The sequence below is a fragment of the Xiphophorus hellerii genome, chromosome 13 (assembly GCF_003331165.1).
Source record: "Xiphophorus hellerii strain 12219 chromosome 13, Xiphophorus_hellerii-4.1, whole genome shotgun sequence".
In the NCBI taxonomy this organism is placed as follows: Eukaryota; Metazoa; Chordata; class Actinopteri; order Cyprinodontiformes; family Poeciliidae; genus Xiphophorus; species Xiphophorus hellerii.
The window spans coordinates 4585490-4611210 of record NC_045684.1 but is presented as its reverse complement, the minus strand read 5'-3'; the positions used below and the strand labels follow the sequence as shown (position 1 = coordinate 4611210).

The following is a 25721-nucleotide window of genomic DNA, read 5'->3' as shown; positions in this document are numbered from 1 at the left end:
GGAAACGCTGTTTTTGGGTCAGGGGTCAGATTTAGGACTAAGGTGTGAATTGAGTTTTGGTTAGGGTTAGGTATGTAATGGTTAGGGTTAGGATAAGGGTAAGGGTAAGGTTTAGGCTGTAGAAATTAATGGAAGTCAATGGAAAGTCCCCGCAAAGATAGCTGCGCAAACATGTGTGTGTGTGTGTATTACCATGGATAGATGGACACACAAAAGTTGGACATCACCAAAACATTCAAACTTGGTTGAATTGTTAAAGCATAAAGGGAACAGTTCTCAAAATTTCTGAACTGAATAAAGCACTAAATAATCTAACATTTTGCAAAGACAATATAAAATAGAAAATTTTGAGAGTAATTTTGCACTATCATCAAAAAAGTCGTCATCTCCATTGATGTAGTACCATTAGCACTATATATCGATGGTCAACTCATCATTTTGAACTGTGCTGCAAAAACTCCAAGAGAAAACATTTCAAACATTGCACATCCTTTCAGCTTCCATAAGGCTCTGAAAGCTAGGAGAACTGTTCAGTAGACTACACTAGTGTCTATAAGGTTCCTGCACATGGCTGCAAACAATGCCCTTCACGTTTGTTCTGTTATCTTTTAGACAATTGAAACACCATCTGCAGAGCAAACTTGTCCCAGAGTCCAACAATAACAGTGCATAACTAATTCTGATCCTCCCCAGGGCCCAAAGGCAGCTTCCCATTAGCAGTCATATACACAACTAATTCCCCATGTGTCGAGCCATCATTCTGAAGCATCTCTGCCACGCTTAGCACAGGGAATTCTGCATTTTGCCCCTCAGTCTAAATGTATTGCACTCAGTCAATGGTGGGAAAAAAGCTGTCTAGGACCCAGACGTTTTTCCCACCATTGACTGCAATGCATTTCATTGCAGCCTGTGGAGCAAGCCAGCATGTGTATGCATGCAGACAGCTTAACTCAGCTGTTGACTTGGCGCTTGCACTTCTGGGCTTTCTCCAAAGAGTTTTGAGGGATACTTCCAGCTGCAGACATAAAGATTTTGACTGCAGCTTCACCCCTGTGACCTCCAACTGTTGCCCCAACTGGAGGGGCGAGGCCGGCTTTTTAATTTTGAACCAACCTACTTGCAAAGTTTTTACTGATTGAAGTTTCCCGGCATTTGTGTGCAGACTTAGCCATACAGTTGCCGTCATGCTGAGTAACGTATACTTGAGCTCATAAGGCCTCGTTTTGGGGTTACTTTGGGGTCACCCCCACATTTTGTGGCCCCCCAAGTTTTCTAATGGTGGGTACCAGGTTTGCATCACTTCTGCACCCGGTGTGCAATCTTTAGGAGCCACGCTCATACCCATAAGTCTGCGCATACATGCAAACATGCACTCTCAAGTTGAGCAGTCATGTGGCACACACAGTTGCCATGTGAGCGCATTTTCCTTTCCCCCCCTCCTTTCTCCTATCTCTCTCTTTTTGGAGTTATGCTTATTGTGGGATGTCAGTGACTGCGCTCATTACTATTATGGGATGCCACTCAGGAGAGGGCGGGGGTGAGCGTTTCCATAGTGATCGTGGTTGCTAAGAGGGGTGGAGGTGTGTGTGGGGGGGTGGGGGGTGATGTGCATAGAGGAATGGGGAAGAGACTGTAGAAGAGGGAGGGGGTGAGTTGACTATTATGGTCTGTACGTTGCAAGGTAACTATGCAGAGTGGGGGAGGGGTGAGTGAAATGTGCGCGTATATGAATGCGTGTGCATGTGTGTGCGGGGAATATTATGGGATGCCTGCCCCCTGATCTCTTTGTGTGTGTGCGCGCGAGGAAGAGAAAGAGGAGACGGCGTCGTGCGCACACGCTGCCACCAAAAATACGGAAATATATTTAAATTATATATACACCGCTACCATCTGGAATAAAAAAGCATCCAAGTGGTCAATCAGTTGCAAACTGAGCGTGGAGTTACTGTTTATTGGAAGCTTGAAGTTGTGAGTATGTCAGTTTCTGGGTCTGTGAATTGACTTGATTGAGGGTGAAGTAGGCTTAGGTTGTCACACAAGGGAATTTTATGGGTAAATGTCAGTATGTGAAGCGGATCGGTTCTGTTTCGAGTCTTAAATCTCCAACCGGTTCAGCTCCGGCTAGCACGCATGCTAATGGGACGGATAGTAATCATAGTGTAAGCTGAACGCAGAGATGGAGTGAAAGGAGGAGATAGAAATATGTGAACTTCGCAGGCGGATAAAGTTGGGTTTATTGTCCCATGTGCTGAGTGTTGACGTCCTTCTATGTTTTACCGGGTGCTTGTTGGTCCTGATATTTCACTTCCGCTTTCTTTTATGCTCTTATTTTCTGCCCTGATAAACCTGGCCCGGCTACGATTTGGACAGACTTCACACTGGGTCCGAACTCTGGATTATCCACCAACAATAACTTTCATTTAGTTAGCTAAACTATTGGCTAACTCAATAGAAGAAAGTTTCCTGCTGTCCGCTATGTCTGGAAGTGAAGATGACAGAGACGATTATGGAGCCGCCGACGACCGCCTAATGCAAGGTAAGATGAGTCTCATTTGTTAGCCGCTAATGTTCACGCTGCTTGTGTGTTTTTGACGTTCGCATCAATCATGCTGCGTTAGCTTAGCGCTAGCTCGTTCATGCGGCTAACTACTGCGTAGCTTCCATTAGCAAACAGGGAGACAAACATGTTTTAAAGAACTCAAATTGTTTTACCCCAACCGCAGTCGGAGGTTGTAAAGCTGATGGATGCACTGTTGTGCTGTCACGCTGAAAAACCGGCATGTTCCCGGGGCCTAACATTAGCCAGCTACCGGTATTTTTTACGTGTCGATGACAAGATGGAGGCAGCCAGTTAGCTTGGAAGCTGGTGGATGACGTTCGGTAGCGCTCCCCTCCTCGTAGCCGGCGCCTTCAGTTTGACTGTGGAAGGAAAAGTACGAATAATAACAGACATAAATCCACTTTTTTCCCATATATTAAACACAAATTACTCGGTCTATCTTATACTTTGCTTGTTTAAATTGTGCCGAGTGTTGTTTACGGCTGGATTTCAGCGAGCAGCCGCAGCATACACAGCGGAACCTTGGAGAACAAATAGTCTCTTAGATCAGCTTCAACTGGTGAAGTCAACAACACGATTGTTCTCCATTCAGCGGATAACACGTATTATTATGAAATCACATGATAGTGGATTATGAAACTAAAATTAATGCGAAAATAAATCATGTGTGTTTATATTGTTGCTTGTAAGGAAGAGTCTGTAGTAGAGAAATTCAAGGCATCTGATTGGTCTCTGGCCGGTAGCGATGCACCGATTAGACTTCTACCTACCTATACAGATTTCCATTTTTCCTTGGAGTCTGACTTGTAGATTTTGGTTTTGATCAATTTTGCTATTTTTAATACTATGCTGTATAACAAGCATGGGTGTGACATCCAGTTTTATCCACATACAGGCATTAAAACTAATGTTCCTAATAAAATGCGTCAAACTGATCCCAAAATAGTTAACGTTTATAGTTTTGATGCAGTTATAAAGTTGTGACAATAACAGTGAAAAATTGCTTGTTCCAACCTGAGGTCACACCATGGTAAAATCTCACAAATTTAATTATTTGTATAGTATTTTTAGAAATATTTTGGAAGTATTTTAGAAATATCTTATCTCCAGTTATGTAGGTTTTGATCCCAGTCTGGACTGGTTCATTTTCTAATTGTTTGGAAATATCATAGGTTATCAACCTTCTCCTGGTAGATATTATTCACAGAAATAATACGTCAACAGTACTCTACAATAGCAGTCAATATTTTAAAACTCAAACTCTTTAAATTGTTGTCAAAGCAGGTTGGAGTTGTTGTAACACACTTCTTCTAAATCTCTGTTGCCTCTTATGTTCTTCCCATGCATTGTTTTTTCTAGGCAGTGTGGTGTCCTTCCTCCAACTAAAATCATGTTTGGTTAATCTGTGATTGTAAATTGCACTGAGGTGTAAATTTTCACCCCTACGATCCTCTGTAGGATTAAGTAAATATAGAAAACGGGTTGGTGAGTTAATATGTAACTTTTGTAATCAGTTTTGGGGTCAATTGTTTAGGTTTCTGAATGTTGGGTAATACTTAAACAATTAAAGTGCTTGAATTTTCCCAAAATAGAAGACATTCAAAAAGCGTTTTTAAAATGTATGTATCTTTTAAATTTTATGTATTAGTCTTTTGCAGCCAGATGTTGAGCAGATGTCAGGAGTCATAAATCAGGCCTTGCATTCCATTGATCCAAAAAATAAAAAACATCTTGTTTAATGCTTTTAACAGTAGCTTCGCATTAATTTTAAAATTACTGCAAATTACATTAATGAGCTCTTAGAATCATTAAGATCATATGTTGTTTGACCTGTAGATACATCATAGTGACTAATTCAATGTGAATTAATGTTTTGCTTTTTTCCACTCTAAGGACATTGAAAAGAGGACATTGACTTAGAATGCTAGTTTATCTTCTGATTTACCTGCTGTAAATTAATCTGTTCATACTATGGTAATCTGTTTCGTGGTTAAATAGATGACAACTGGACTTTCCTGAGTGGAAACTTTCTAAAAAAGCGGCTAATTACAGCCATTAGAAGAGTAGATATTTTACCCGATAAGGCTCATTCAAATGCAGTTAATTGCTTACATGTAACAGTTCACCTTTTACACCTACTTGTATTTTCTCTCCGCAAGATAAAACCTGCCATCTACCACCATATTGGTTGTTTCAGTAAGCAGGTGCATCTAACCTGTGCGCGGTTTTCATCAGAGGGTTCACAGATATGCCTTCTACCTTCAGAGCCAACTATTAAATAATGATCACGCAGCCTGAATGTGCTGACACGCTGTTTGTGGGCATTCATCCTAACTGTGGCGTGTGTCCGTTGGCCTGCTTTGCAGATGATGAGGAAGAGGAGATCTCGGAGAATGAGTCTCCGAAGGTGAAGAAGAAGAAGAAAAAGGCCAAGAAGAGCCGGGAGAGCAAGGGCAGCAAAAGGCGGTCGCGCAGAGAGGTAAGCAGCCGCAGGAACGCAGTTACATTTTACTGTAAGGTTGTCTCCACGTATTTTCCTGGGTTTGCTGAGCCCTTTCTGTTTCCTTCTTGTCCCAGGAGTTGACGATCAGCTCCCCAGAGCCCATGGACATGGGTGGAGTGGAAGACGTAGAGGATACGGGCTCGGCCCAGCGCTCCGAGAGCGAGGGCAGCGACTACACTCCAGGACGCAAGAAGAAGAAGAAAGCCAGCAGTGGCAAAGAGAAGAAGAGGAACAGTGTTCCTGAAAGGAGTTCCAAAAGGAAAGAACCAGAGCCAGAGGAGGATGACGACGATGACGATGACGACTCGGTAAGGAACAACTTTGGTATTTCAACTAGATTTAAAAACAAATGCATGTTTCAAGAATGACCAGGAAGTACATTGCTGAGAAAAAGTGTAACACTTAAATGTTTCAACTCATTAAAGAAATTTTAATATCACATAAAACATAGCCTGAGTTATTATACATTTAATTGTTCAAATGATGATTTCATGCCTTAAGAAAAAACTATTCATACCAACCTGGTCAAGTATATTTTGTGATAACTGGCAGTCAGTCCTGTACATGCTGTGCTATGAACCATTATTGACCTACTTTCCCCTGCAGAAGTGTTTAAATTTAGCTTCATTGATGAATTTTTTAGCATAAAAAGTCTGTTTTAGTCATTTCCCAGCATCTTAATTAGACTCGCTGGTTTGCTAAGCATCATTGTCCTTCAGTGTAACCTCAATATGTTTGTGATTAGGGTAGAAAACTCTGCTTTTCTGGTAGAGTAGAGAAATTATTTACGTCCTGAAGTGCCCTGCTACTTCAGAACCATCAAACTACCAACCCCATTAGTTTAACTGCTGGAAAGCTGTCAATTTTCTGAAATGCTGTTAGTTTTACGCCAGATACCACTGGACTCTTCAGTTGTCTCTGGGACATTTTCCCAAAAGTCTCGGGAATCATTAAGATTCTTTTTGGTGAGTGTAAAACGGGTTTCTGGGATCTTTTTGACCAGCAACTCTTCCATGAAGTTGCAATGTCTGCACAGCCTTTCTTTTTGTAGAATCATGACCACTGACCTTGACTGAGGAAAATGTGGTATGCAGTGATTCAGATGTTGTTGTTTTTTTTTTTTTTAGTTTTGATTCACTCTTGTACTGATTTTGTAGGCTGGCCACTCCTGGGAAGGTTCACTGCTGTTCCTTACTTTTTTTTCCTATTAGGACAATGTAGTTTGCTGGTGTCATAAAGCATTAGAAATATCTTTGTAACTGTTTCTAGTTTAATCTGTCATCATCGCAAATCCAAAAGAGTACTATATTTTAAGTGTTGGGTATTCACACTCTTCATATCAAAAATATATTAGGTTAATTATGTTGATTCCTACCCTTGATGCCCAAATCTAATTAATAATTGTAATTCCTGTTATACCAAAGCCTAGAGGGAGTGGTAGGGACCCTGTAATGTCCTATAAATGTCAGATGAAATTCTCTTTATGGGATTTCTTGATTCTACCAGTCCGGCAGTAATCAGCGTTGGGTGTGGCTTGTGAAGGAAAAAGTGTGAATAATGAAGGTTAATTCATGATTTAGAGAGGGAGGAGTTATGTTATCATGCAAAACATGGTCGGTTTTGTTTTTGTGCTGATTAGTAAAAAAAAACAACTGTTTTGTATTTACTCAGATCATCTGTGGCTGATATTAAATAGACTTTTGATGATATGAAATATCTACGTGTGACAAAAGGAAGAAATCTGGAAGAGGGGAAGCACTTTCTAATGGCACAGTGTTTCTGATCCCTTCTTAAGCTTGTTTGCGTCATAATCAGTTGTTCTTTATCCATTCCTGGGCAAAGGACAATTGAACACATGATGATAAATTACAGACATTTTTTTTTAAACGAGTTTCCATCAAAGCTGTGTAAAAACGCACCATGATCATTTAAAACATGCCCCAGCTACTGGCACACTTCTTTTACAGTATGCACTGATATAACAGCTATGCTGATGTAGCTTTGTAGAGGTGAACCTCATCATTCATCTAGGTCTGTGGTAGATTGTTTTTTTTTTTTTTTTAATTGATGTATTTTCTTTTTAAGAACTAGAAATGTCAAGCATCTGTGTTTCTAAGAGGCGGTCTTCAGTTGGTAAATAGCTGTTCTACCTGCCCTCTGCGGGTTCCATGATGAGCACCTTCTGCCTGCGTACCTGTAATGGAGTCCTGCGGTGTGACAAACACATGTGAAATGAGCGACGCTTGAACAAAGAACAGTCTGGTGGATTTAGAACCTGGCGGCCAATAGGGGGCCTTCTTGTTAATGACAGTTATGCAAAAGGAGGGGGTGGGAATGGTGGGGAGGGGGGTGTAAGTGTGTGTGTGTATGTGTACGTCTAGTATTGCTCTGTGAGATGTACATATGATATAATGTGCTGTTACCATGGCAACCCTAGCATTAGCACGACCATACATTCTTGACCCTTTTTTTTCTTTTTTTTTTTTGGTTAGATAAACACATTTTGATTGCTTAGCAGAGCCGCCCTCGTTCCGCGCCGCAGCCCTGCCGTACAAGACGGAGGGCTGCACAGGCAGCCTTGATCAAAGGCAGCTGGGGGTGGAACGTGCAGTGCATTATCTTAATCTTTATCTGCTACTTGTGCTGCCTGAGATGAACCTCTTTGTTCTTCATCCATTAAACTTCAGGGAGACCCGAATGAGGAGAAAAAAAAAAGTCTATTTATCAACATTAAAAAGAACCGTTTAAGTTGAATCAAGGCAATTTGGGATATTTGTGAAGGATGAGATGTGGTGGAAAGTTTAGTGGAAAAAAGAACATAATGTATTTTCTTTTTGTTTTCTGTTCTTTTTTAACAGCAGTTAAAATACCTGATACAGGTATTACTTACTTTGTTTGTGTTGTAGTTCAACTTCCTCTTACTTCCTCATGTTAAGAATTCTAGTTTGATTTGGACTAGAAATGCACTGATAAACTTTTATTTCTTCCATCTGATCTTCTGATTTGGATTTTATTTTCAGAGCTCATTATCCCAGTTAGATTGAAAATGGTGGGAGCTCATGGTTTTTAAACATTTCATGAATGAGGGGGGCGCAGGGATCAATATTTGACCTGCGGCTCACTGATCAGAACCCATTAAGGGAAAATTGGCCGATGATGATCTCTGGCTGATTGATTGGTGCGTCTATATCTGCACCTAATATGCACCATATGCACGCACATGCACTTTTTAAACGACAGACAGTGAAAAACAGACTGTTCCAGATAACCACCAAATCAATAGGGTTTCTAAAATGGTGCACATATCACTAAGCAATTTAGTGCAATTGCGCTGAAAACATGCCAGTCTGTGTCAATTATTAAAGCGTTTGCTTGCTTGCTGGATGCTAATTTTAGAGGCTCTTCACTTCGCCACTTGTAACTCTCTTACATGCAAATTGGCTCTAGTGGAGCAGATTCGGTCGTTGCAAAAAGGCCCTATTATTTTACATGCAACACAAGCCATATGTAGCATAATATTTTAATACCACTTGAGGTAAATTAAGGTTTCAAACCTTGCAGGAAGAGACTCCTGCTGATAGAAAATGAAGGTGTAAAAGCTGGATTTTGTGGTGCACAAATACGTTGGTTTTTAAAGTTTCCATCAGATCAGTCGTCTTCTAAGTAAAGCAAAACTGCTTATAGTTTTATAACTTTTCATATTGGATATAAACTTTTAGCAAATAGTAAACATATAACTACATTACAGCTTTTAGTCAACATAAACACAATTTTGTTGAATTCAACGTTTTTCACTTGTGCATCAGACTTCAATGTTTTTTAATTATTGTTTATTATTTACTGCAGGAGCCAAAGTCATCATCTCAGCTGCTGGATGACTGGGGAATGGAGGACATTGACCATGTGTTCACCGAGGAGGATTACAGATCCCTGACTAACTACAAGGCCTTCAGCCAGTTTGTCAGGTCTGTTCTGGCCTTAGTTTACCCATAATACTGAACCAGTTGCTCTGGAAGCCCTCACATGTGCATGTATTATTTGGAAATGTTTTTCACAGAAACATCCAGTGTTTCCTCGGTGACTGTTCTTTTTTCCACACTTTTGGTGCTAAGACTCACTTTTCCTCCTTTACAGGCCGCTCATTGCAGCCAAGAATCCCAAGATTGCCGTGTCCAAGATGATGATGGTTTTGGGGGCAAAGTGGCGGGAGTTCAGCACAAACAACCCTCTGAGAGGAGCAGCAGCTGCGAATGCTGCACTGGCTACTGCTAACATACCAGCTGCTGTAGAGACCATGGTGGCAGAGGTCACACCTGCAGCCGAGCCCCCGGCGGCCCCGGCCGAGCCTCTGCAGACGCCGGCGCCGCCTCTCCGCAAAGCCAAAACCAAGGAGGGCAAAGGTAGTGCTGCCGGGACAGTGGCGAGGGAAACGGCTGTCTCATTACTCTGGGTGACTGATTTGTCCGTTTGTTGGGTCTGCAGGTCCCAACGCCCGCAAAAAATCCAAACCAGCACCAAAGCCACAAGAGAAGAAGAATAACAATGCCAAGACGAAGAAGGTCGCTCCTTTGAAAATCAAGCTGGGAGGCTTCAACAGCAAAAGGAAGCGCTCCTCGGTACGAACACGCTCCACGTCTTTACTGATGCTCTGCTCATACGGTGCTTGTATGGACAGTCTCCTAATGAAGCGGAGCGTTTAACGTTTGTTTCTGGTGTGCGCAGAGTGAGGAGGACGAGCCTGACGTCGACAGCGACTTTGAGAATGGCAGCATCAACAGCGTCTCCATCTCGGAGGGTTCAAACAGCCGCAGCAGCCGCAGCAAGAAGAAGCTCTCCAAGAACAAACCCAAGAGGAAGAAGGGTATTTCTTAGATTTTTTTCCCCCCTCTTTGTTAATAATTTCTGCATATTAGGGCTGGGCAATATGGTTTCAAAAATAAATAAAATCTCCAATTCTTTTTCATAACGCATCTGATTTTTTTCATTTTGCTTTTGTTTTCTTTTCTAAAAAAGAAAATAAAAATGACAAAATATTTGAATAAAGTGGCTTTTCTGTGGGCTCAGTGGTACAACAGAGTACTAAAGCCGCACTACAAGAATTTGTTTAATTACAAGGACATGGTCATAATATTATCAGAATAAAGATGCAATTGTACCACTAAACAACTATAAATATTTTGAGAAAAAAGCTTGGATAATTTCTTGTTTTTTGTATTGAAATTCTTATAAAATTCCTACCTCAATCTCCTAATATTACGACTTTACTCTGGTTAAATTAGGACTATATTCTCATTTTGACTGTTTTGTAATATATGATTCTCCTATTACTATGACTCTATTCTTGTAGCATAAGGACTTTATAAAAAACTTTATATTTCACCGTAGAGTTAACCTGACTTCAATGTCCAAATAAATGGTAGCTTCAAAAAAAGAAATGCATGTCAAACAAGATGGCCGCCCTGGGCGTGCTGACATCACTCAGGACTACGGAAACCCAATGAGTGCATTGGTGGGGGGAAGAAACAGATTTTCCAAAAATTAAATCATCAAGAAACAAAAATTAAAATCGATTAATCGCCCAGCTCTACTGTATATGTTTTAAAAAAGTGGATTATTAACTGTATCTAAACCAGCTGGTTAATGGCCCCTTTGCAGAGGGAGATGATAAGTGGTTCAGGGAAAGCTTTGAGAGCGAGCGCGGAGCTGAGAAAAACGAGCCGTGCAGATGAACACATTAGTCATCGTGGCTGAGTCAGTGGAGTATGGGTATATTTAGAAGTACAACATCTTCTGGGTTGTCGCCCGCCGAGGCCTCTTCTGTCGCTGCTGTCACAAGATCGAAGCAGCATTCGAAAGACGTCACGGTTGTATTCACATCGAGGTCAGACTCTGAACTGTGACGTAGTGGCTTCAGGGTGGAAACCCTTCTCACTTCAGCTGAGATTTTGATTCCACAGAACTAGATGCCGCAGTTTTCAGCAAAGTGTTTATAATTAAAGCTATTTGTGACTGGAGTATACCTGAAAGAAGTCTTCAATGAAGATTCTGGTTAAGGAATTACATGGAAATAGATTTTAGTGTTTTGCTGATGAAAACCTTCCTTGTCAATCGTTTAGTATAGGGGAAATCTCTACTCAGTAGGAAGAAGTGATTCATTTCTTTGGTTTTCTTTTGACAACAAAGATTAAAAGTAGAGCCTTGAAATCAGGACCTCAGTCTGGTTTCAGCCTGAAACCAGACTGGTGGGATTTTGTGACCAATTAACACAAATTTCTGCATTATTGTGATGTGGAAGAAATAGCATGGATGGCTTTCAAATATATCTTGCAACCAAAAAAATCTGTAAAGTGCGGCATGCTTTTGTATTCATACCTCATGATACAATAGTTTGTTGAACCATATTTTTTATCTCCAGAAGTTGGTGGAGATGAACACTTTTATTCCACTGTTGGTGAATTGCTTGTGCTTGGTCAAATTAGATGAAAAGTCTGTAAACATCAAACTTCAAGTCTTGCACATTTCTAACACATTAATTATCTAAAAGACTTTATGAATCGTATTGTCCAGCTGAGACTGACACGCTGCTCCAGTCCCAATCTTCTGCAGGATTTTTTTCCCCCAGGATTACTCTGCATCTCCATCTATCAGCATAATGCTGCCAACGCTATGGCTCACAGTTGGCATTTTGCACCAGAAAGTAACATTTTGCTCCCATCGGGCCAAATAATATGTTTCCTTGTTGTTCTGGCTTTATTTAGGGGTATCAGAGTAAAGGAGTCTGCACACATAGATCAGTAGAGTTTGTCTATAATATAAACTGGTGTTTGTGGTTGTGATGTGACTAAATGCAAAGACATGACTGTATTACAGCACAGTATTAAATGTTTTTTCCGCCATCAGAAACGGAAGATGGCGATGGATACGAGACGGACCATCAGGACTACTGCGAGGTTTGCCAGCAGGGAGGGGAGATCATCCTGTGTGACACTTGCCCCAGAGCGTACCACATGGTGTGTCTGGACCCCGACATGGAGAAGGCCCCGGAGGGCACCTGGAGCTGCCCGCACTGCGTAAGCTGATCTGCTGCTAAAACTATTTAATGCATTTGCACAGAACTGATTCAGATTTTTTTTTTGTCCTGAACTATAGGAGAAGGAGGGCATCCAGTGGGAAGCCAGAGAGGACGCCTCAGAGGGAGAGGAGGACAACGGCGAGACGGGCGAGATGGAGGAGGATGACCATCACATGGAGTTCTGCCGGGTTTGCAAAGACGGAGGCGAGCTCCTCTGCTGCGACTCGTGTCCGTCGTCGTACCACATCCACTGCCTGAACCCTCCGCTGCCCGAGATTCCCAATGGGGAGTGGATCTGCCCCCGGTGCACAGTGAGTGGGACGTTGTTCTTACGATTAATTGATTAATCGGATGAAAAAATCGGCACATTCTGCAGATTTTTTCATTTAACCACTCCAGCTAACAGTTAATTGATTAATAAATTAATTGACAATTATTTCAATAACTGATTAATCTGATTAATGGTTTCAGCCCTAGATTCATGTAGGGGTCAGTATGTTGGCTTTTTGGACATTGCTAAAATCTTTACAATAACTTTCACATTTTTTGTCATTCTCAGTGTCCGCCCTTGAAGGGGAAGGTTCAGAAGATCTTAACATGGCGGTGGGGAGACCCGCCTCCTCCTACGCCCGTGCCACGCCCTCCAGATCTCCCCGCCGAAACCCCAGACCCTGCCCCTCTGGCCGGGCGGTCCGAGCGGGAGTTCTTCGCCAAATGGTCCAACATGTCTTACTGGCATTGCTCTTGGGTCACGGAGCTCCAGGTGCATACAAGATGACGACACACTTTTTCATCTCTGAACGTCTTTGGTGACCGTTTGTTATGTTCCACATCAGCTGGAGATGCACTGCCAGGTGATGTTCAGGAACTACCAGAGGAAAAACGACATGGACGAGCCGCCGCCCATCGACTTTGGCGAAGGAGAGGAGGACAAGTGCCTGAAGAGGAAGCACAAGGATCCCATGTACACTCACCTGGAGGAGAAATACCTTCGCTATGGGATCAAGTTTGAGTGGCTGATGATCCACCGCATCCTGAACCACAGGTCAGAGTTCACACAATGTCTGAGCGTCTTAATCTGGAGAAGGAAGATCATTCTAAAATGCTCCTAATTCAAATTAAATGACTTTTGACTGGCAATATAATAATATATAATTATTGGCTTCACTCACTCAAAATGCTGTTGTCTTTTATTTTATCTTAATTTAATCCTTTAATTTAGCTTTTTTTCTGTGATGAGAACTTTTAGACATAACTGGCCTACGTATTTATGAGAGATTGAATAAACAGACATTTGTATGACACATCAACCAATCAGAGCCAATCAAGTGTAGAATTCCAGCCAATTTCTCTGTAAATCGCAAGTTTAAATTTTTTCCTCTAAATGTTGCAAGCAGGACTAGTCAATACAGACACGACTATATTCTGAGAGTATTTTTTTATTGAAAATGTTTTTTTATTATTATTTCTAATGATTTAAATAATAGACAGTGTTTAATAGGACTTGTTTATGTCCTCATGAGTCAGGCTCTTCATATCCTCAGTGGATTTAAAAAAAATGCTAATCTTTAGTTTAAACTTTCAGACCTTTAGGATCAATGTCTGACCATCGCTTGCTGTAGAAAGGTTGCCTCGCATTGGGAAACCTTATTGAATTACTACATTGACTTGCACTCAGTTAATGTTGCCTTTTAACACAGATGCAGACTGCCTTGTCCTGGGTGAACAATAACATTTAACTGTTTTTATGTTTTACTAATGCTGTTTGTGTGATCTGACTAGACCTTGAAGAAAAGCAAAACAGGAGATGAGTTGTTAATACTGACTCATCCTTTTATTGCATAATCGTTCTGGGCTTATTGATCACTTTATTTATAGATTAAAAATGTGCAATTCTGATCTTGTTAAATATTACAATGACATCAGTTGGGATTGACTCACATTTCCCTCGTTCTCTTTTTTAAATATTTTTGCTGATTGAACTCCCTTATTGTTTTATGTAGAAAATAAAAGGTTCTTCTCACCTGATCCATTACTAGTTCCTTTGCCACAGGAGAATTTAATAAAGTTTGGTCTGAAAACACAGGTTTGGTTAAATCTTGTTGCTCTCAGGTGTTGAAGTTGCTTTTTGAGGTTTGGCAGTCTAAACATTAAAGACATGTCAGAGCAACACAGTTTAATGTAGGGATGTGCCAAAAATTCACCCAAAGATCAGAGTTGGTCAACTAACCCATGATTATCTCTAATTGGTGATCAACAAGTCAAATATTAAAGAAAAGAAAACAAAGAATTTATTACGTAATCAAATCAATGCATCAAAACTAAGAACTTTTTCTGTTTTTGTTTATTTCATCAACCATCACAACGTGCTTTATTAAATAGATGAAGATAATTTTGTTTTTTGTTTTTTTATTAATACCTCAACCAAACTATGTATTATAGCCTTTAAATTTGTCATTTTTGGTTAAGCCTAAAATAAAGCAGGAAATCTGCATCAGGTAGGAAAAATGTGCTTGATACACCTGTAGTTAAAGTTTTAATGTTTTTAGTTAAAAAAATTGAGTTATTTACTAAATCTCAGATCTTACTTCCTGAACCTTTAAGTATACTATGTATATTATGGAGCTTTATTATTACCCAACTCAGTTGTTTCAAATATTGCAGTCACTGTTTGAGTGTGTTGAATAAATTTGTTGAACATTTATTTAAAAAATGTTAATTTAATTTTTTTTTTCTCCAGTGTGGACAGGAAGAACAACGTCCACTACCTGATCAAATGGCGCGAGCTGGCGTACGACCAGGCCACCTGGGAGTCCGAGGACATGGACGTACCCGAGTTTGACACCTATAAGGTTCAGTACTGGAACCACAGGTAAAATATTATCGTTTCATGTCATTTTTGATACTTAAACCAGCCTTAAAAAGGACGTTTCTAACCGAGTAAACATCTTTTTGTTTCAGAGAACTGATGATGGGAGACGATGGGAGACCGGGGAAGAAGATCAAGGTGAAAGGAAGAGTGAAGCGGCCAGAGAGACCCCCCGAGAACCCGGTGATAGATGTAAGTATGCTAGTTAGTGACTGAGACATTTTGAAATAAATCCTTTTGAATGTTTTGAGACATTTTACCTTACTTTTTTGAAAATATTTCTTGCTTCTCTCTGCAGCCGACCATAAAGTTTGAGCGGCAGCCGGATTACCTGGACACCACTGGTGGGACGCTGCACCCTTACCAGCTGGAGGGTCTCAACTGGCTGCGGTTCTCCTGGGCTCAGGGCACAGACACCATCCTGGCTGACGAGATGGGTCTGGGCAAGACGGTCCAAACCGCAGTCTTCCTCTACTCGCTCTATAAGGAGGTGAGAACCTGAGTAATGTAGATTTACATGTTAAATGAATTTGTATGTGTTTTTTTTAATTGTCTGTTGAAAATATAACCAATTTTTATCCATCTTGTGAAGAGAAAACAGTCATACATTTTTGGTTTTGTCAAGATTTTTATGGAAGGTCTGACTTATTTAGTTGAAAATGTCCCAATTTTAGTTATTGCTGACAAAACGCCTGTTTGGCAGTACTGTAATCTGATTGGTCAGGAGCTCTCCAGCCATTTTGTCAGGTGAAGTCTGACATTCACTTGGATCTGAAACAGTAAACAGACGCTTCTCATGTGTGGCTGCTGCCACCTAAAGTTGGGAGGTCAGATTGCACTTTTTAAGGAAGTCACAAGGGATTCTGCAGTTGAATGTGATTTGTTTAAAAAAATCAGATGAACTTGTTTTTTTGCATTAAAAGCAAGATTCAGACTTTGACTGAGAGTTTAAAAATAATAGCCACTGAAAGGTTGAACTGTGGCATGGCAGACCCACTTTAATGCAAAACTCCGATGTCTCACATTTTTACCCATAATTATTGAAATAGTTATATGTATGTAAATATTCAAATGCTTATGGAGATGTATTTACTGATAAAAACAAAACAGATCTTTAACAATCAAATAATGATAATTTATCATGCAAAACAGATAATTTAATTTTGTGTCTATGGAGATTTTACAAGTGATACATTTTTTTCACTATTTTCAGCAGGATATTCTGTGATTTTGCTTTGAAAATACAGTCTTTGCAGTGAACTTGCTTTGACTTTCACTCCTGGGAGATTGTCTTAAATGTTTTCCACTTTTGAATATTGTTAATGTAGAATAATAGACTTATTTGGCAGTGGCATTACAAACCTATTTTTTTCAACACTTTTAATGTGACATTTAAATTAAAACTTTGCTAGACTAGATTGTTTTGAAATGAAAAGTGCAATCATCTTATTTGGAGACAAAAACTTCCCCTCTACTCTTATTTGTTATGCTAACGTCGTCTCTACTTCCAGGGTCACTCCAAGGGGCCGTTCCTGGTCAGCGCTCCTCTCTCCACCATCATAAACTGGGAGAGAGAGTTTGAGATGTGGGCGCCTGACATGTACGTTGTGACGTACGTCGGAGACAAAGACAGCAGAGCCGTCATCAGGGAGAACGAGTTCTCCTTCGAGGACAATGCCATCCGCGGAGGGAAGAAGGCGTCGAGGATGAAGGTGAGAGGAAACGGGCAGGAATGAAGAGTAGGATGAAAATGATGCTTTAAAAGTTCAGTTGAAGATGAAGGTGTTTCCTGTTTGGTTCAACAGAAAGATTCATCAATCAAGTTTCACGTCCTGCTGACTTCCTATGAGTTGATCACCATCGACATGGCCATCTTGGGCTCCATAGACTGGGCCTGCCTGGTGGTAGACGAGGCCCACAGACTGAAAAACAATCAGTCCAAGGTGCGCTAACTATATTATAGATTATTTGACCAGATAATGCCAACACTTGGTGGGAAAATTCCTTGCTCACTTTGTCATTCATTGTTTGTTCTAACCTTTATGTTAACTAAGTAGTAAACATGTTTCCTCTGCTACAGTTTTTCCGGGTCTTGAACAACTATCCGCTGCAACACAAGCTGCTACTGACGGGAACTCCGCTGCAGAACAACCTGGAGGAGCTTTTCCACCTCCTTAACTTCCTCACACCCGAGAGGTTCAAGTACGTTGAGCTTTTTAATTTTTAACTTTTTAATCTAAGAAGCTGATTGCTGACATTTGTTGAAGTTGTAACTAAATGAGTTGAGTCAGATGTGCCTGGGAAACATATTCACACTCCTTGAAACGTTTTCCTATTTTATTACATTAAAATCACTTTTTTTGTATGAATGAGTTGGCAAAAATAACAAAATGTACAAAAAAATTCTTACAAAAAAGATTAGTCATGTATGCCCATGTTATTTGTTCCAGAGCCTGACTAGTGTAGAAATCCTAAAAAGTTCTTAAATTCATGTATCTAAATTAAAGCCTTAAATGTCTTAAATTAAGTTTAAAAAGTAAGTTAGCCATTAAACACAGGTCTTAAATATTGTCTTGGCTAGACAACTTAATCTCTTATTTTATGTATTTTTTTTCATGAGACTTTATTATCAGACAAAAGTCTTGAGTCACATTCAGACACTTTCACCGCGTTCTGTGACTTGCCGCTAACATTCCCTTGCTAGCTAACCGTCTTTTGTACACCCATCACTGGTAAGTGCAAATTTATTGCCAGTTAGCTGGACAAATGTTGTACATTTCTTTGGCAATATAGGTCTTAAATTACATTCATGGTGGTCTTTAAAAGTCTTAAATTTATTTATTCAGTTATTCAAACTCTAGGCTACAAAATAAATCTATGAAGCAATCTACAAATATCTGCTCAAGGTTTTTCATGTAAGAAAACAAACCAATATTTGTTTATAGACTTTGTGTAAAAATACCAGAAAAGACAAAGAAATACAAACTTAATCCATGTTTGTTTCCACCTGCAGCAACCTGGAAGTCTTTCTGGAAGAGTTTGCCGACATTGCTAAGGAGGATCAGATCAAGAAGCTTCACGACATGCTGGGTCCGCACATGCTCAGGAGGTTGAAGGCTGATGTCTTCAAGCACATGCCCTCCAAGACCGAGCTCATCGTCCGGGTGGAGCTCAGTCCCATGCAGAAGTTAGTCTGGAGCACTAACCTACAGTCGAAATGATTTAGTCCAGTCGGGCTTGAATCCTGAGGTCTAATTTTTCTTTACCCTTTTGCAGAAAATACTACAAATTTATCTTGACGAAAAACTTTGAGGCCCTCAACACAAAAGGTGGAGGAAACCAGGTTTCTCTGCTGAACGTCGTCATGGACCTGAAAAAGTGCTGCAACCACCCCTACCTCTTTCCTGCAGCAGCTATGGTATGGGCTGGAGAAACCATCATCTCTCCTTATAAAAGGAATTCACAAATCTTTGCCACAGAGCACTTTTATTTATTTAAAAAAACTGAATGAGGCAGAAAATAGATGAAAATTTATTGTTTTCAGTTGCTCAGCTAAATTATTTCTTGTTTTAAAATCTTGTGTTTAATTTCTCACTCCAAACAGGAAGCGCCAAAGATGCCCAATGGGATGTACGACGGGAGTGCTCTCACAAAGTCATCTGGAAAACTGCTGCTGCTGCAGAAGATGATGAGGAAGCTGAAGGAAGGAGGACACAGAGTCCTCATTTTCTCGCAGGTCAGCAGCTTTAGAAAAGACAGTGTTGCAGGTTGAGTTTGTTTAATTGTTCTTTCTATTTAACAATTTGTTGTTTGTTCTTGTGTAGATGACCAAGATGTTGGATCTGTTGGAGGACTTCTTGGAAAATGAAGGGTACAAATATGAGCGGATTGACGGAGGAATCACCGGCGGGATGAGACAGGAAGCCATCGATCGTTTTAACGGTCAGATTTCTTTTGTAGTTTTCTAGAAAAAATAAATGGAAACACATGACAGGAAGACGAGAGAAATATTGAACTATTTTTATATTGTTTTATATCATAGCTCCTAAAGAGAAATTAAAATCTGCATCAAAAACTTTACAAAAATCCTTATTGTTGCTTTTTTTTTATCACAGGCAGATTGTAAAAAATACAGAACAAGTATTTACTGTTTCCTCCTTTGTCCCTCAGCTCCCGGTGCTCAGCAGTTTGCCTTCTTGTTGTCCACGAGGGCCGGAGGTCTGGGAATCAATCTGGCCACAGCCGACACGGTCATCATTTACGACTCGGACTGGAATCCTCACAATGACATCCAGGTAAAGCTTCGTCACTGCTTTTCTTACTAAATACGTGGGTTATCAGGTTAATCATGTCTGCCTCTTTGTCGGCTCTTAGGCCTTCAGCAGAGCTCATCGTATCGGTCAGAACAGAAAGGTCATGATCTACAGATTTGTCACTAAGGCCTCTGTGGAGGAGAGGATTACTCAGGTAATTGGCGCATTTTAATATATTTTAGTTGTCAGGTAATGGTTCAGCCTTTACAGCTGTAAAACTACAAAAAACTTCACATCTTCATCTTTGGATTTCTTGCTTCAGGTGGCCAAGAAGAAGATGATGTTGACTCACCTGGTGGTCCGACCGGGTCTTGGATCCAAGACGGGCTCCATGTCTAAACAGGAGCTGGACGACATTCTCAAGTTTGGAACAGAAGAGCTGTTCAAGGACGACTTAGAAGGTAAAGATGTGTAGCAGGCAGACAGCTTTAAAAAGTCTGGGAAATTATCTGATTTCCCCAGATTTGGGGAAAATAAATCATGGAAAATCTTTGTAATTCCCAAATGTATTCACAAACCTACATAATTCATGTTTAGATTTGTAAAAATAAGTTGTTCCAGTCAGTGTCCTTTTTCTGGCTTTTTTTTTTTTAGTTTTCTGACGTTGCACATTTTATTATGGATGGATGAATGAAACTTCTTTCAGCCACTCATCTGTCTTAGTCTTTCTAGCAATTTACCTTATCAAGTATCTGGCTATGAATTTTTCTGTCCATCCATCCATCTAATGCTATCACGTAACATTTCCATATTTAAAGCTTAAACTTAACTGTTGGAGCAATCTGGAGTTTGGAAAAGTATGGAGTTTTGGCTTGAAACATGTTTAGGAATCCTGACTTGAGCAATCAATGTTGACACATTTGTCCTCAGGTGAGAACAAAGAGGAAGACAGCAGCATCATCCATTACGATGACAAAGCCATCGAGCGACTTCTCGACCGCAATCAGGACGCCACCGACGACACGGAGATACAGAGCATGAACGAATACCTGAGCTCCTTCAAAGTGGCTCAGTATGTGGTCAAAGACGAGGAGGAAGAGGTGAGTCTGTGGCCTGGTGGGATCGGCATGGAAACCTCCTCGGTCCAAACCAATTTTCTTATTACTACCCAACTTTTGTGGTGCTCAGGAGGAGGAAGTGCAGCGAGAAATCATCAAGCAGGAGGAGAGCGTCGACCCAGACTACTGGGAGAAACTGCTGCGGCACCACTATGAGCAGCAGCAGGAGGATCTGGCCCGCAACCTGGGCAAAGGCAAACGCATCCGCAAGCAGGTCAACTACAACGACGGCTCACAGGAAGACAGAGGTAGACCTTTTTTCTTTTAATTCTCTGAGCTTGAGTTACATTTCAATAGACCTCTCATTGATTGAATATATATTTTTGTTATTATCTTAAAGCTGATTGGCAGGACGACCAGTCTGATGGACAGTCGGATTACTCTGTGGCGTCTGAGGAAGGGGATGAAGACTTTGATGAGAGATCAGAGGGTAAGAATCATAAATGTGTTTTATGTCTTGGATACCATAGCACAAATGTAAACAATTTGTAATACAGGTTCTTCCAGGCACATCTCTTAACAAGCTAACTTACAGGAAATGAAAATATTATGTATTATTCAGCTGATTGGTTGTGGAGTCTTCAGTATCTCTGGTTTCTTTTCTGCAGCCAACTCTCGCAGGCCCAACAGGAAAGGCCTGAGGAATGATAAAGACAAACCACTGCCCCCCCTGCTGGCCAGGGTTGGAGGCAACATTGAGGTGAGCTGCTCTTCTTTAGTCTGTGTTCATACGTGGTATGTTTGAATCCTACAAACATTTCAAAAAGCAACACAGCGACTGGTTTTAGAAATCTAATGAAAAGCAACTGAGTGAAGTCTGAGCCTCCTGCTGTTTTCCAGGTATTGGGTTTCAATTCTCGGCAGAGGAAGGCCTTCCTGAACGCAGTGATGCGTTATGGGATGCCTCCGCAGGACGCCTTCACCACCCAGTGGCTGGTCCGAGACCTGCGGGGGAAATCTGAGAAAGAATTCAAGTAAGTGAATTTTTTTTCTGTTGAACATGAAGACCGTAGGATATTTTCTCAGATTTAGTTTTTTCTCCCTCTGCAGGGCTTATGTCTCTCTGTTCATGCGCCACCTGTGCGAACCCGGAGCAGACGGAGCTGAGACTTTCGCAGATGGCGTCCCTAGAGAAGGGTTGTCCCGGCAACATGTCCTCACACGCATCGGCGTCATGTCGCTTATACGCAAAAAAGTATGTTTTTTGTTTGAACTCCCTTTAATATGAAATTATGACAAACTGTAGATGTTTGATTATTGATGGAGTAATTAACATGATATTTCACCCCAACGAGGCAGCAGCTGGTTTTAGTTGACCAAATTAAGAATAATTTTAATTATTACAGCACGGTCCAAGCAGCTAGGACAAAACAAACAAACAAAAAAAAAACATGTACATTGACATAATTTTTTTTTAAGGTAAGACTATTAAGCAAACAATCTACAGCCAGACATCTCTACCTGGAGATATCTGGCTTCAACAACTCAATGAAGAACCTTGAATAATATGAGTTACAACATTATTTTTGATCAAACTCCATGACAATTATTCAAACATCTAAGCGCTAAAAAGAAATGTGTGCATGTCATTCCACTGCAGTCCAATACAGTGATAAAGTTTGCAAATTTTTTTTTTCCCACCGACATCAAGTAGAAAGCCCTGAAATATTTTTTGTTGTTGTTGAGGCTCATTTAGTCTGTAAACCTTGAAAAGTAGAAATTGATGGCAGATGTGGTTGCTGATCATCAGCATAAAAATGAAAATCTGAAACAGTCACATTTCTGTCGATGTTATTGTTGAAGTAAATGAAAAACTGGAGTCCTAACACAACCCCCTGACACCAGTAGCTACAGTGAGTGACCTGCAGTGACCGGATATGGTAGTGTCCATAATAGTGGACATGTTATTTTATACCAATCCCACATTCGGTGCTTGCTCAGAGAAATCTAACTATTTGAGTAAAAGAGCATTTAGCACCTCTGCACATTATCATTTCTTTATGTGGATTTTCCCCCCTTTTAAATAACTGAAAAATCCATCCTGTAAATTGCAAACAAAGCTCTGACTGGATGGCGTCTCTTTACCTCCCAGGTCCAGGAGTTTGAGCACGTCAACGGTCAGTGGTCCATGCCCTGGATGGCCGACCTGGAGGAGAACAAGAGGGCCGCGGCTCAGCCGGACTCGCCAGGGAAAACACCGTCCACTGGGACCCCCGCTGACACACAGCCCAACACTCCTGCTCCAGGTACCAGCTTAGCCTCCGAGGTGAAAATGTTTCTGTTAAAGGTGTGGAGGAAGACAAATCGAATGTAACGAGAGTGTCTGTTTCTAGCTGATGACTCGGTGAAGAACGAAGAGGCATCAAAGGATGGAGAGAAAGACGCAAAGAAAGAGGGCGAGGCAGATAAAAATGGCAAAGAGCCAGCTAAAGCCAACAGCGAGGTAAAGAATTTAATAAGAAGAAGGTGGGGTTTGAAAAATGTGTTAAGACTTGAATCTGATTTATCCATGATGCCGACAGGTTATCGCCATCCCGGACGACGATGAGAAGGTCCCAATGGAGACGCAGGAGAAGAAAAACGGCGAGGAGCCGATGGAGACGGACAAACCGAGCAACGGAGAAGCGGAGAGCGCAAAGGAAAAGGAAGGAGTGGAGGGAGAGGGAGAGAAAAAGAGCTCAGAGGGAGGAGAGGAAGACAAACCAGCTGTAGATGAAAAGACGGAGCCGTCAGAAGTCAAACCTGAGGAACCTGAAGTCAAAGGTGAGATTTTCAAGGCTTTTTTTTGTTCTTAAATTTGCAAAGAATGTTTTTCTTTTATTTGTGCAATACTTCTAAAAGCTGTTTGCTTGTGCTAGCTCTGCTGCAATCTTAATAAAGTTTGTTCTAATTAATGTTTTCATCCTACAGGAGAGGAAAAGAAGGAAGAGAAGACTGAAAAGATGGACACCACTCCTCCTGCAGAAGAAAAGAAAGGTAACTTTTGTAGATTTAACCTGTTAAATGCCAGCTGTGGTCTGAAGTCTGGTAGTGACTCTTCTGTTTTTGTTTTGTTTTTTTCTTTTGAAGATGTGAAGGAGGAGAAAGAAGCTCCAAAGCCAGAGGAGGCGGCCAAGCTGCAGAACGGAGACGGCAGCAAAGAGGGTGTGGCTACGGCGGCAGTGGCAGCGGCAGCTTCCACCGCCAGCGGCGTGAGCGAGGAGAAGAAGAAAGCCAAAACCAGATTCATGTTCAACATTGCAGATGGAGGATTCACAGGTATGAACACAGACTGGAAGTTGGGTCAGTTTCAGGAGTCTGTTCCAAATCACTAACGGCTCCTTTTCCTTTAGAGCTCCACTCTTTATGGCAGAATGAGGAGCGCGCCGCCACGGTTACCAAGAAAACCAATGAGATCTGGCACCGTCGCCATGACTACTGGCTGCTGGCCGGCATCATTCAGTATCCTTTTCCGACCGGAGTGATCCTGGACTCCGTTATGTTGATGTAGTTTTACCAGAGGCCGCCCTGGTTGGATGTTTGTTCCCCTGACCGCTGATCCCTCCAGACACGGCTACGCTCGCTGGCAGGACATCCAGAACGACGCGAGGTTCGCCATCCTCAACGAGCCGTTCAAAGGGGAGATGAACAGGGGCAACTTCCTGGAAATCAAGAACAAGTTCCTGGCCCGAAGGTTTAAGGTACCAAATATTTTACACATGTAATACCTAAAAAAAAAATATGTAGGGCTATAAATTTCTATCAGTCATTCATAATTCCATCCATCCAAGTGTTGGGTTTCATAATGTTTGTACATTATCTGTCCAGCCATCGATATGTATAATTTTCATCATTTTGTCTATTTTTTTTCCCCTTTTTCTCTGTCTGTACATTCTGTCCATACATCCATTCGTTATTTTTTCCATCCATCAATTTTTCTGTTATTGCATCCAGTTGTACTTCTTTTCCTTTTGCTCTTTCTCACTCTTTATCTTTTTGCCCTTTCCTTCTTTTGCGCTTTCATATTTCCGTCTTCTTTGTAGTCTTTATTTCACTCTTTTTTTCTGCTCTTTCACTCTTTTCTTTTTGCTATTTTCTTTGACTCTTTTGCTCTTTCTTTCCTTTTATTTTGCTCTCTCCCTCTTTCACTATTTATTTCATTCACTCTTTTGTTTTTCTTCTGCTCTTTCTTTCTTCCTTCCACCAAACCATATATCCCCTTCTTTTGTCTGTTATCCATTGATCCATTCATTCATTTTTCCATCTTTGATTCATTCATATTTTAACCAATCACATTATTTATCTATATTTTTGTTATTTAATCAAACATAAAGAACAGGAACATTGTAAATATTTTAAAAGATGCAACTTTCCGTCTCGTCTCCAGCTGTTGGAACAGGCGCTGGTGATCGAGGAGCAGCTGCGTCGCGCCGCCTACCTCAACATGTCAGAAGATCCCTCCCACCCCTCCATGGCCTTGAACACCCGCTTCAGCGAGGTGGAGTGTCTGGCCGAGTCCCACCAGCACCTAAGCAAGGAGTCCATGTCCGGGAACAAACCGGCCAACGCCGTCCTGCACAAAGGTACAACCGATGCTCTACAAAGTTATGACTAAATGGCACCAGTTTTTTTTTAATGGCTTTATAAATGATTTATATTTTATAAATATTAATGCTTTCTGTGTTTCAGTGCTAAAGCAGTTGGAGGAACTGCTGAGTGACATGAAGGCGGATGTGACCCGCCTCCCAGCAACCATCGCCCGGATACCGCCGGTTGCTGTCCGACTCCAGATGTCTGAGAGGAACATCCTGAGCCGCCTAGCGAGCCGAGGACCAGAAACACAGACGCAGACGCAGCAGGTAGCGGGATAGAAGTTTAATTTAGTTTTGTTTGCTACACAAGCTGAATTGGCTGAAATGAAGATTTGTCTGTTCTGTGATGCATTTTGCAGCAGATGCCGCAGCAGTAGACTGAAAATCGTCTCTAACCTCAAGAACCACACCCCCTGCCTCACGTCAACATTCCTGATTGGTGCACAGCAGAACGAGTCGTGCTCCGAGCTTGAAGCCACGTCCTGTTCACTTTTCACCCCCAAAATGGACTTTACAGAGTTTCTCTGGAGGATCAGATTTCCTCCCTGTCCCAAAAATGAGGCTGTGGACAGATGTTTTATTTTTTTTTATATTTTCCCCCTATTTTTTTTTTTTTCCAATTTCTTTATTAATATTATTGATATAATGTTATTATGATGGTTTTTTTGGGACCTAAATAAAAAATGTAATGAAGTTTTTTGCTTGGTTGGTTTTGATGGCTGAAATAAAATAAGAAAAAGAAATGGTACTTAGCTTTAAAATATCACTTTGCTTA

The 25721-nt window shown here is 41.0% G+C and overlaps 1 protein-coding gene across 2 annotated transcripts; it reads left to right on the top strand.

The window, feature by feature from the left end:
* Window positions 1-1770: 1770 nt before the first annotated feature.
* Window positions 1771-25639, top strand: chd4a (chromodomain helicase DNA binding protein 4a). 2 transcript variants are annotated; one of them, XM_032580945.1, is made up of 41 exons: window positions 1771-1968; window positions 2371-2536; window positions 4927-5039; window positions 5138-5371; window positions 8910-9028; window positions 9198-9463; window positions 9546-9679; window positions 9786-9924; window positions 11964-12133; window positions 12213-12446; window positions 12695-12898; window positions 12972-13180; window positions 14876-15007; window positions 15097-15196; window positions 15303-15494; window positions 16516-16716; window positions 16810-16947; window positions 17085-17206; window positions 18018-18191; window positions 18281-18422; window positions 18609-18740; window positions 18829-18946; window positions 19175-19299; window positions 19379-19471; window positions 19580-19718; window positions 20188-20357; window positions 20446-20623; window positions 20716-20805; window positions 20984-21075; window positions 21216-21349; window positions 21426-21570; window positions 22468-22621; window positions 22709-22818; window positions 22898-23138; window positions 23286-23351; window positions 23445-23633; window positions 23708-23816; window positions 23923-24055; window positions 24742-24937; window positions 25044-25213; window positions 25306-25639. In XM_032580945.1, the coding sequence occupies exons 2-41, from the start codon at window positions 2476-2478 to the stop codon at window positions 25321-25323; spliced, it is 5886 nt and encodes a 1961-aa protein (XP_032436836.1). In that variant the 5' UTR covers window positions 1771-1968; window positions 2371-2475; the 3' UTR covers window positions 25324-25639. The 2 variants fall into 2 exon arrangements, with proteins under 2 accessions (XP_032436836.1, XP_032436837.1); XM_032580946.1 differs by lacking the exon at window positions 1771-1968 and having other exon boundaries at window positions 2476-2536; window positions 25309-25639.
* The last annotated feature ends 82 nt before the right edge of the window (window positions 25640-25721 follow it).

Bases quoted from the DNA above. Each gene is read 5' to 3' on its own strand.
- chd4a (XM_032580945.1), top strand. From the start codon at position 2,476: ATGTCTGGAAGTGAAGATGACAGAGACGATTATGGAGCCGCCGACGAC. The intron at 13,181-14,875 runs GTCAGAGTTCAC...TTTTTTCTCCAG, and splicing joins CACCGCATCCTGAACCACAG to TGTGGACAGGAAGAACAACG. The intron at 17,207-18,017 runs GTACGTTGAGCT...TTCCACCTGCAG, and splicing joins CTCACACCCGAGAGGTTCAA to CAACCTGGAAGTCTTTCTGG.